Source organism: Aethalodelphis obliquidens, unplaced genomic scaffold (genome assembly GCF_003676395.1).
Source record: "Aethalodelphis obliquidens isolate GAN/ISIS:26980383/991018 unplaced genomic scaffold, ASM367639v1 scaffold55, whole genome shotgun sequence".
Taxonomy (NCBI): Eukaryota; Metazoa; Chordata; class Mammalia; order Artiodactyla; family Delphinidae; genus Aethalodelphis; species Aethalodelphis obliquidens.
In genome coordinates, this window is record NW_020837999.1 from 6540007 (window position 1) to 6552977 (window position 12971).

The window sequence follows — 12971 nt, forward strand, 5'->3', positions numbered from 1 at the left end:
GCTTCCAGGATAATCCAAGCTAAGTCACGAAATGGCAGCTGAATCATTACATAAGCCACTCCTATACTGTACTCCCTCTCCTATCTTGCTCAGACATATTTAATTCCCACCTCAAACATTAACTTCCCCATGAAGTCTTCCCTGACTTACCCAAGCAGAGCTGTCACTGCCTCTTTTGTATTCCACACACTTGATTAAGATACCTGTTATAACCTGTATCATCATATATTTGATCTATCTGTGTACTGGCCTGGGTTTCCCTAGGCCATGCTCCTCAAGGTTGAGAGCCCGTTTTGTCTACATAGGCCTAGAAACTACACAGAGCCTGGCCCATAAAAGATGCTCAATAAAGAGTTACTAAATGAGTGAATTAATAAGTGAATGAGATTGATATCTGCCTTGCAGTCTTGATTAGATCATACAGGCATCAGGAGTGATTTTTTAGAGAATATCATTTGACTTTATGTTATACTTGAGTATGCATAATCACTGAAATAATAATTCACATAATCATTACAAAGTCAAGCCTAAAGATGCAAACATTCCAAGATAGTCACTAGTCAGAAAAAAAAAATTAGAAAAAGACAAATCTGACTTTTCGTACTTCTAAAAAGATCACTTCTCAGTTCTATCAGCTATTGTTCACATCATATGCTCTCATGAAAATTATGTGACTAGAAGTTGTCAAACACATATTAAAGTAGAAATATACACTGATACCAATATCCATTATTACTAATATCATGCACTCATATCTTGAATACTTACTATGTACCAAGCACTTTATCATTTTATTTAATTCCCACAACAATCACAGTAGGTACTATTATTATCCCTGCTTTACAAATGATGAAACTGAGGCTTAGAAAGTTGGGATAACTTCTCAAGATCACAAGTTAATACATGGGAGGTATAAGACTCAAATCCAGGTCATTCTAACACTAGAACTTAAATCCTTTAAAAAGAAAATGTATGTGTGTGTGCACATATATACATATACTTCTTGAAAAGAAGATTCATTTGGAAAAAAACAAATTCAAGTGAGAGAAGGAAATGAGTTATGATGGTATTTCTGAAAGCTTATCAATTAAAAGCTTGTTTTGATTTTAATAAAGTATAAAGTATGAATGCTATCAATTAGGTCACTTCTACAAAAAAGCATAGAATTATAGTCTAATATTTCCTATGCTATATAAGCAGTATCAGCAGACTTGATAAACTATACCACACATGCCATGTTAATTAAAATTACACATACAGTTCTGTAAAGCTACATAAAATTCAGGTTTCCCTAAAACACACACAATCTTCCCTATGTCAAGTGGCTCATACTGCGTGAAAATGTGATCATTACTCAGTGGCTCCTAAAGCCAGCAATTAAGATTTAATCCTAAGTTTAGAAGCTTTAAATTCTGTTTGTTTCTATAACGGGCAGCAAGGTCACAATCCTTCCATCGTCCTTTCAGATCACCTCAATATTATGAAGAATGCTAATTTAATAGAAATAACAAGAAATCTCAATGATAAGCAATAAAGAACTTACACTTTCAGAAATACGCAGTACAAGTCTGCCACTGATTCATCAACGTGTTGGTGCCCTCAGCCTCTGGCAGAAATCATGTAGCAGCAGACAGTGGTTGAAGCTGCCAAGTCCACTTTAGGACAGATGGTGTGAAGACCCACTTTAAAAGGGACGGCTTGAAGGTAGGTGATTTCAACTTTTCTATTACTAATTCTAGAAAGTACTGTTTAGAACGTTTCCATCATTTAGAAGGTTTACATGTTTCTTGATATAAACAGAATAATTCCTCAAGTAAATTATAAATTTCATTTCCATACAATGAATAGCAAAAGTAGAGAAAAGGGATAGTACTGATTTTATTTCTTTAAACTTTTATTACCCTTAAGGATTAAATGATGGGGAAAATACAGAGAAAGTTTTCCCTTCCAAAGGATCTTTAAAACACAAAATGTAAGAATGCCCTCTTTCATTTCTATTTTAGAGTTTTCTACTTTGTGGATTCAAATAGTGACTCTGCTATTTAGTAACTGTGCGTCTCAAACTCTCTGAACCTCCTATCTCACCGATGGTAAAAATGGGAGTTATATCACTGAAGCTGTCAGGTTTACATGGAAAGGGCATATGAAAGCAATAGACATAATGCCCATCACACACTCCACTACTTCTCTCAGCAAGTGTTTTCTAGCATCTGCTAGAGGGCAGTCCTAGTTGAGTGGTAAGATCACAGTGGTGAGCAAAATCCACACACAATCCTTGCTGACTTAGAGTTTATGGTGTAGAGTGTCCCCGTGGGTCATATTGAACTTCCCACAGCCTCTGACCATGGCAGGACCTTTCACAACTCTGTGTCTTTGGGAATGGCATTGCCTCAGACTAAACATACCCTCCTGTTCTTTGCTCCTGGGCAGAGTTGGCTGCTCCAGTCTCTGTGCTCCCTTATCCTTGTTCATATCTCTGTCACAGCACTTAACCATGTCATCACCATTTCTCTGCTTTCTGGACTGCCTCCTACACTGGACTGTACGTTCCTACAAGGGAGGATATCAGTGTTACTTTTAACACAGAAGACACCTTAATGTTTAATAAATGAAAGAATGAATTAGTGGCACAAGTACATAACAGAGTGTTACACATATCTTGTTTTTCTTCTTTCTCTTTATTTCTCAGATGGGTGTCCTGAAACTTGCACAGACATCAAGAACCCATAGTAAGCTCCACATTTCCTAAAGTTCTTTTCTGTGCCACTCATTTAACATTGAAGCATATACTGCTTTATAATTTTCCCTATCCCCTATCACTAATGAGTGCTTACCATATATTAGGCATGCTCTGAGTGCTTTACATGAATTATCGTATTCAATCCTCACAACAATTCTGTACGATATGTATTATTAAGCCCATTTTACAAATGAGGGAATTGAGACGAAGGATAATTAAGGGACTTGCCCAAGGTCACAAGCTACTAACCAGCAGAGCTTGAAATCTGAACCCACAGTCTCCCTCCAGAGTGAGCACCAACATTTCCTCCCAAAGTGGAGCTGCAGCCTTCACCAAGGCAAGTTGTGCCTAAAAGCTCCTTGATGCTGCCAGTGGGATCAAATAATTTCTCCATTATTTAGATGGATCAGCTCTTTTGGCTGGTCCTGCTTGGTCCTCAGCTCCAGATTAAGATTACCAGTTAGCCTGCAGCTCCTGTCCTGCTTCATCTTAAATCTAGTCTAGAGTGTTTCATCCTTTTTAAACCTTTGGTTCCTAGAGTCTTTTCCTATCAGTCAAAAAGATTTGCAAAGTTTTATTTTCCATAGATTACACTACAAAAACAACAAGGCCAGAGAGAGTGACTGTTCCACACTGTAACCCCAGCCCTCTTCCCTGTTCAATATTACTCTCTAGTCTTGACCTACTAAGATCCAGGGTGGCTCCACTGGCCATTGCAAAACTCTCTATGCCAGTAATTCTGAGTGGCTCCTACCTACTCCCTGGCAAAAACAACATAGGCTAGCACACCAGGACCTGCTGCTCAAATTAACCCATTGCTGTGCTCTCCCCAACTAGATGATAAAATTCCTGGGAAAAGACACTATGCTTCACACTTTACCAGCTTTATCCACAACACAATGTAAGGCTTACAATTTAGGGGAAGAAAATAGAAAAGAATAAATGACTATATGAATAAGTCAACAAATGACCTTGGGTCCCTCGTGAGAGGGACAAAAACAAATTTTACTGCTCATCCAGTACATGCCAGGCCCTATACCAGACACAGGGTATCCACAAAGAGTAAAACAGTTGTGGTCCTTGCTCCCCTGGAGTTTAGGGTCTACTGGTGAAGTAGACCTTAAACAACTAAAAGCACACTGTGACAGCTCCCTCCCCTGAGGCAATGGTTGATATGCTAATATAATGGAGTCACAAAATCAAATATATTTGAGGGCTGGTCAGGTATTACAACGTATGAAGAACAGAGAGTAAGTAATAAAGAGTAGTATGTCTATGGCAAAACAGAAAGTACAAGCTTGAGCCAGAAATGTATATTATTCTTTAATGTATTGTATTGATGATTACACAAAGCATATGACAGGCTGGATCCAGCCTGCTATATGCCATCTAACCTGAAAAGGATGCTTCAGAATGTGATTTGTTTTTTCAAATTGTGGATTACTGCACTATACCATAGGATTTAAAGATAAATAGACTACTTTCTCATGGAAGCCAAATCTTAGTAGGTTTTCTATAAATACTTCATATTCCTTCTTCCCTATACAATCTGATGTCTTTGGGAGGTCTTTAGCAAGTTTATATGCTCAAGCTGAACCATTTTATTAACTGACCTTGAAATCTTGCCGTTCCCTTAATAAGGGAGGAAAAATTAACTGGACCAAAAGAAAATATTACCAGCTCTGGACCCGAAAGTGCCAAATATGCAGGCACTTCTTACTGAAAATCCTCTGGGTGTTTATGTTCTTTCTCCTGAGCAGCTCCTAAGCTCATATGCATTCACCACCAAAGTGCATTCTTAATGCTCTTGGCTACAAGCACTTGCTGTCTTATTTCTACCCGTAAGCATAGAGGAAGAACAAAATTATTTTTTAAATACTGACATCATTCATCTTATTTTTATTACGTTTGGCTATGAAGCAAGGAAGACAATGAAATTAAATATACCACTGTACTCTCTCTCACAGAAATGTTATGACTTGAGAGCCTGAATAAAGGCACAAGATCAGAGCCACACATTTCTACACTGTTTGTAAGAAAATGTTTTTGATAAACTGCACTGTTAATGATAGAAATAACATTAAAAATTTTATGTGGTCATTGACTTATAAAGCAGAGTTGGAAATATTTAGTATAGTATCTTAAATTATACATTATTAGTCAATCTCAAGTGGCGATTAGTAAACATTTGCTGTCCTAAAATAAATAAACTACTAGGCTGACATGCTTTTCATAATAAATTATTGCACAACAGATCTCAACTTCTGTCTCTACTAACAAGGCAGCTGCGGCAGAGAAAGGTAACTGTCTACCTAGTATCTATTCTCTTTCTTCCTTATTAATAAACTCGTATTTCAGTGGATGAAGAGGAGCAGCAATGTACCACCTTAAAAAAATATTTCCCAGCTTTCTATGGAGATAGCCATGTAACAGAATCCTGATCAAGGAGATTATGTGGAAGCTGCTGTTTGGGGCTTAAGGAGAAAATCTTTAAAAGAGTGACAGACCTGGTTCTGGCAAAAAGAGATACACCAAAAAGAAGTCTAGGCTCTTGGAAGGTTCAGGCTCATGGAAGGTCCAGGCTCATGGGACGTAACTTCTAAAAGCTTGGAATTCCCCAAATGACAGGGACATCTTTGTTATTCATGGTGGGCCCCTCCAACCACATCTGACAGTTTATGCTTACATTTTGGGTGACTCATGGAAGGGCCCTAGAAAATTTATGCTAATAAGAGGACTAAGCATGGGAGCTGGCCAACGCAGAAAGACCAGCCATGTAATTAAAGGATAGGGGTGTTGAGCCAGGTGATATCGATCCAGTCTCAGGGGAGGGAACAAGAGAAGGCTAAAGACTGAGTTCAACCAAGTGGGCGATGATCCAATCAATCATATATACATATGATGAAACCCCAGTAAAAACTCTGGACACCAAAGCTTGTTGAAATGCCTGGGATGGTGATAGGTACTACTACAGACTGATGCTGGGAAGGTAATATATCCCTGAGGACAATGCAAGCTTCCTGTTTGGAACCCTCTCAGTCCCAGATTCTGCCCAATGTATTTCTTCCTTTGGCTGGTTCTGATTTATATCTGATTTGCATCCTTTTGCTATTAAAAAAAAAGAACCGTAATTGTAAGTATAACACTTTGCTACATGCCTGAGGAAGTCTATGGGGACCCCCAAATTTGTAGCCAACTGGTAGGAAGTGAGAATGGTTCTGGGGACCCCCAAACTTGCAGCTGGTGTCAGAATCTTGGGCAGACTTGGCAGTCTGGAAGACTGTTCCCTTAGCCTCAAGTCTGGCTGCCTTTGTCTTTTCTCTTCTCTTTTCTGGACACAACACTTGATGTAGAGCAGCCATCTTGTGATAACAAGGTGGCAACCATATGCCAGGTATATCAGACAGGGTTCAGTCAGGGACATAGAACCCACTCTAAGTATTTCAAAATACTTAGAGTCTTAGGCACTTACACACTGGAAGACCAAGAGACTGGGAACATCACTGCTAGCTTTCAGGTTTGCCACCACAACTACAGTCCAAAGAATCAGGAGGTTGCTATTGCTACTCAGGATAGGAAACTGCAGGAAAAAGGAACTACAGAATGAAGGCATGTGATTCAGAATGGAACGCCCAAAGCAGATGCAAAATCTCACAACTGGCAAGGCCCAGGCATCTGCCCACCACTGCCAGAGGAAAATAATGTGGCTTTTTTTCCTCCCTCCAGTCTTCACAGGCAGAAAGTAAATCACAGCCAGAACCCCACAGTGAAAGCAGTCCAGGAATATTTTATTCAATGAAAACATTTATGTCATTCTGTCTCTTGATCTTAAACTTTTTCCTAAAAATTATATATTCAAAACTACCATGTTGCTTGGTATATATGGCAAAGCTTTTATCACATATATGAACATATGTATTGTCAGGAGTTTATAAATAACATTTTGGGAGACTATTTTCATTTTTCTTCCAAATTCTGAAATCTTAAAAGGTATGAATTAACAAAGCCTCTTAGTGGAGGAAGGAATATGACAGTTGCTGCTATGCCATGAGCAGCCACTAAAGGTATACAGCTTAATTATGTGCAAAAGTGATTTGACGCCAAGAGTTAATGGTCTCTGGACATTTTTGCTCAGATATCCTCATCAATAAAAATGTCTAAGCATAAACTTCCAATATATGTATATTTATTATTTATTTTTATTATTCACAAGTGCTACTGTACTAATATAAATACTATAGAAATGTAGAGAAAAATTAAAAAATGAAAAACATTTGCTTAAATAAAATACTACAAAAATCCTATTCAATATTGAACATGGGCCATTTAAAATTTTTTTATTTTGTGTAATTTTTCTATTGAGATAAACTTCACATGACATAAAATTCACCATTTTAAAGTGTACAGTTCAGTGGTTTTTAGTATATTCACAATGTTGTGCAACCATCACCTCTAATTCCAGAATATTTCCATCACCCCAAAAAGTAACCCCACACCTGTTAGCAGTCACTCCCAATTCCTCCCTTCCCCATCCCCTGGCAAACATTAGTCTACTTTCTGTCTCTCTATATTTGCCTATTCCAAACATCTCATATAAATAGAATCATACAATATGGCTCCTCATCTTCTGATATGTTTGTTTAGCAGTTAATGAAATGACAATTTGAAAACTTTCCAAAATCAGTTTTTTGGTTCATGGTTTTAATTGTGATCATATCCGGAAAATAATAACAAAGAGCAATAGATCCAAGCAGAGGCACATCATCTCTTTCAGTCCTACCCATCAACCATTTTGTTGAAATCTGGCTAGGAGAGTACTCATTTTCTCAAAGTATTCTTACAAATAAACCAGAAGGTGTTGTATTTTCATATTTTTAACAATCAGTCTCAAATTCTCTTCAACCATTTTCACAAGTTTTAACATACCTGAGATTTCTGATTCCAGATTTTAAAGTAAGAAAATGATATAAGAGTTTTGTAATAACACAGGCATGTGGTTTTCAGTCACAAAATCACATAGTAATGTTTAAATTGCTAAATGTTTCAAACATCCTTCTCTATAACATGAATTTATTTCCCAAAGTAGTTGCTTTGTCATCCATTATCATAACATTAAATTTTGCTTGAAGGACAGATTAGTGTGTTTATTTTTTTTAAACATCTTGATATGTAACATCCTGGGACAGCAGACTTTATGAACCACCCATCTATCCTATGAAGATTTAAAACTAGATAACCTGTAAATCCACTTAATCTAACACAAGCAAACTGCAAGAAAACTGAGTATTCTAAAAGCGAATATATGAGCGTGAGCACCGCTGTTATTCCATTCCAAGGTGTGCAAATCCCTTCTTCCCCCAGGTCACTCCTGAACTACACATGACAAGTGGCCATCAGACCCAAGGACCTAGCATGGCACAACAAATATTAGTATAGCTGAATAACATTTTGCATTTGTAACTTAAAAAATGCAAATGGAACTTTAGACATCTCTGCCCCCAACATCAATGGATCATCTTGCACATTCCACTATAGAAAATACTTATCATAAAAAATGGTATAAAGGGTTTTTTTAAAAAAAATGAATGAATTTAGCAGTGACTGAATATACTAGGCACTCAGAAAATATTTGTGAAAGGGAGGGCAGCAAAGAGGTAAGGAACGGAAGAAGGAATCAGAGGGGCTAAAGAATTTTAAAAGTTGATATAGCCTAAGGAATAAAGTCTTATTTATCAAAAAAATTATTTATGAATAGAGATTTTCTATAAAACAAACAAAATGTTACCATTATGTTAAAATCCATGATTTATTAGAGTAATTAAGAAATTAGGAGATAAGACCTAAGAAGAGAACCTAGGATCGAGGATTACCTTTACCTGTGCTCTAAAATCAATTTTTTGGGCATAAGCAAAGGAATTTACATTGGAACCAGAGGCTCCTGACAGGATAAGGATATGGGCAAGTATCCATATCATTTAAGTGTAAGGTTACATAAGCATAGGAGGCCTTATAATTTCATTTTAAGTTAATTTGACTTTAAAATTATACTAGAGTACAGTTATACTGTGTACAACTGTACATAAATCTCATACAGTAAGAAAGGTTAATTGAGAGTACTTGAAATATAAGTATATTCCAACTTAGTAAACAGTTATAAAGTTACTTGAACAAAAAAATGAAAGCCAAATCATTAAGTGTTCATAGATCACTACAGTGCATTGTTTATCACTGTCCAACAAGTGTTTAGAACAAAAGGCAACTATTCACTGAACAACAATAGAGTTTTTAAAGAAGTTCAAAGCATTTATGACTTACTGGAGCTATGAAAACAGGATTTACTTAATATACTGTTGCATGAGAATAATATGAAAAGATCTCCTACCTTTGTGATAAGAAGTCGGTACCTATCCAGCATTGCCTGGTTGTCATGGCAGCCTGCTAATAATTGCCATACCTCTGCCCTCAATGCTTCAGGAACACCACTCTTCACCAGAGTAGACAGCCCTTTTGGTCGCGCACCAAGATTATTGTGCCTGAGAAAACAAGAAAATAAACCATTCATACTCCCTTCACCACTGCTGACCTGCTGTTGTTATGAAAAGTATATTGATGAGTTTATATAAAAGTGCAAGACTGGATCAGGAGAAAAATGGCAGGGAGGGGCATGAAACAATAATAGTAGTGTTTAAGTTTAGTAATGTCTTCAACTTTTTTTCTTGATTCCATCTTCTTTATTAGTGAACCATGTTATTCCACCCACAAGGAAAGTTCTTTCTTCTCCTCATTTACTTTTTAATCATCCTATGAACCTACTCATAATAATGAATATGTTAACTATATATTTCTAGGCAGCATTCCAAGGCATAAAAAGAGCCATTTGAATCCCCTGAGAACGTATGAACGTATGACAAGTTGGCTAATGACGTGTGTATGGTAAGTGTTGGGGGCAAGGGATGCTGAAGGTAGATCAGGGGCCTATCACACCTTGACTATATGCCTCTACATCCTGACCCAAAGTGCTTCCTAAAGCAAGAACCTTGACCTTTCCTCCAAAACATATACAACCTATCCAACTCCCCAGCAACATACACTTATCAGCCTTACCCATTTCCAAGAGTGTTTAGAATTGGAACAATGAAAAATACATTGTCATGAAGTCAATGATCACATAGTAGGTATGCTACTATGATAATCTGCCCAACTGAACAAGAAACTGAACTGCAGTTCCCAGTCTATGCCTAGCTTGAACCTGGAGCTATGTTCTATGCCTCTTTGTTCAGACTTTATCTCTACTTTGCTGCTCACCTTTGATCTCTTAGAGCTGATCCTAGTGTAATCATCTGGACTCCAAACCTTAATGATGTACTCTGGTTTGGTCTAACATCCCAGGTTCTGGTTTCAAGTTTTAAGCCTGAAAAGTCATAGAAACCATATGTCTATTTTCTAAAATTGGCCTCCCATCTACTTTACCTCCTTCTCTATCTTTACACACTCTTCCAGCTCCAGGCCAGACCTCACTTTTGGCATGCCCTTCATCTGAAAATATGTTCCATGCTTTCCCCATCCTCTCATAGTCCAGCTATCTTGGAAAAACTGTAATAAGTTCCATAACTCGAAAGTTCAAGTAAACTCATCTCATTAATACCTTTAATAAACCATCAAATTCATGACCATTCTGCTTTCTTTCAGCCTCATAAAGGAAAACGTTTATATTGTTGAGTTAGGGAACCTAAGCTGATAATACTGACAGGCTTGAAGCAAAACAAAGTAAAAAGAGGTAGAGCTTACATGATTTAACATGCTATGACACCATTAACATAATTATGCTGCTAAGTGAAAAAAGCAGGTTTCAAAATAGTATATATGGTATTATTTAAAATACACATTCTCTCTCTCACACTCTCTCCCTAACACATACTATTTTGAAACCTGCTTTTGACATGCATAGGAAAGAATATGGAAGAATAAACTCCAAAATATCTATGTAATGGAATTGAGAGAAAGTACTCCTTTTATTTTCCTATACTGTTTGAAATATTTACAACGGTCTTGAATGTTTTTATAATAATACACCAAAAAAATCATTTCAGGTCTTTAAATTTCTCTCATGGACTTCAATTAAAATATAAATTTAGTTAATTTGGAAAAACACCATAGCTAAATATGTTCCATAAAATATGTCAAGTAGATAGAGTATTAACTATTCTTGAGAAGACTTACACCTGAGTAAACTGTATGACACATGGATTTCCTTCCTACTGCCTCTTCTTCACTATCCAACTGAATTTAAGATTAGCAAAAGAATACTGCACCACAAGAGAGCCAGGATCAGTCATAAAAGGATCTTTTTTGTAATTTATTATTTGATTCTGATTACACTTTTGAATAGGAAAAACGTATGTGGTTTGAGGGCTAGGAAAGTTTCTGTACTCTTAATGTAAAAAAAGAAATGAGTTAACTAAAAACAACAGTGTGCAAAGGGCTAAGCTCATTTCCTATGAAATTAAATGCAAAATATGCTGAATTATGAGTCCCATAATGTACAATATCATATAAGAATTCAAATTAATTAAATATATTACATATTATACAGAAATCAAGGTCATCACTGTGTATCTACAGCTACTAAAATTCCAATAAATATCTCCTATAAAAGAAACCTTTATTCCACCCCACATCACACTCTAGATATCATACTGTCTCCTACCTTGCACATCAAATTTCTCTAAAGGATCGCTGTATACTCAATCTCTATTTCTTCCCCTCACACTCATTCCTCAGCTCAACTCAACATGGCTTCTCTATCTCTCCTAGAAACAGTTTTCACTTAAGCAATACATGACCTCTCTATGCCACTAAACTCAAAAGACATTTTTCACTCCTTTCACTGTTGACCACTTTGTTTCCCTCGGCTTCAATAACAAAGCACTCTCTTTTCCTCCCACCCACAAACCCCACTGATGATTGCTTCTCCTCTATTAACCTCTTAAGTATTCTGAGCTTTTAATCTCTCCAGTTTCCCTCAGTGATTTAATTCTCTTCAGTCTCTTGTCTCTGGGCATTGTCATCCATGCCCATGTATTCTGAGCTCCAGAAATCAACATGCTCAAATCTAAACTCATATTCTTTCTCCCTAAACCTCATCGTTTTCCAGGGTATCCTACCTCAGTGATTGTCACTACAATCCAACCAAATTAGAAACCTAGGCGTTATGGTTGACATTACTCTCTGTCCCATAATCCATTACTAATCCATCAAGAAGTCTAATGCATTTTATTTTCCCAACCTGTCCAAAATCCATGCACTTCTACTTCCACTACCACCAACTGTAGTCACTCTACAACCTCTACAATGACCTCCTAACATCCACTCATCCTACTACGATATGCTTCCAATGCGGCAGACAAAATGAAGAGGACAAACAGCTTGATTAAGTGTTATGTTGGCTCAAATTACTTTGTATAATGATTTATATAAGATTTTGAATCTGGAATATCTCTTCCTACTCATGCATACACACACCTTAAGGTTAATAGTCAACAGTCCCTAATACACATTTTACCATAATATGATTCAACTCAACCAACATTCAGCTTCTAGCTGACCCTCAGCCATCTGTTTGGCTGGGTATAATAGAAAAGTCTTTTCTCCTCTCTTAAAAACCCAGGCACTATTTATCTTTACAGACTGACATTTAAAAAGAACTATGTCATTCATAACACAACATGATTAACAGCTTTAATTTACTGATTATTCTTGTAATGACACAGTAATTATATTGCATATAGCACCCTAGTACTTAAGAGATACTAGTGGATACTAAGCTAAATGCTACTAGTATACATCTATGACCAGAGAAGACCCAAACAAAAGAACAATCTATAGAAATAATCATTGTTTCAATATTTCTAATAAAAATATAACTATATATGGCCATTGCTTTAATAGCGTACAGCATTAACTGCAGCTATCAAGAGACTTGGAAATGGGCTAGTTATGACAGGTGCCGAACTCTGCACTAGAAGCAAGATAGTTATCAAATTATTCAAAAAGTCACACATAAACCAGACATATACTAAACAAGTAGTAATCGGGCAGTTTTTAATGCATGAATATAAACTCCACAAGGGCAGGAATCTCTGTCTTCTTTAGTTATATATCCCAAGCACCTAGAACAGTGCCTGGCATATAAAAGGTCTTCAATACATTTTAGGTAAATGAATAGGTTTAT

The 12971-nt window shown here is 36.7% G+C and overlaps 1 protein-coding gene across 7 annotated transcripts in view; it reads right to left on the reverse strand.

The window, feature by feature from the left end:
• The window catches only part of RABGAP1L (RAB GTPase activating protein 1 like), a 682268-nt gene that overhangs the window by 480969 nt on the left and 188328 nt on the right, over positions 1-12971 (reverse strand). For all 7 annotated transcript variants that reach the window (XM_027086258.1, XM_027086259.1, XM_027086257.1 and 4 more), the window contains one exon: positions 9123-9273. In XM_027086258.1, the coding sequence (XP_026942059.1) occupies positions 9123-9273 (151 nt within the window). The remainder of the gene's footprint in view (positions 1-9122; positions 9274-12971) is intronic.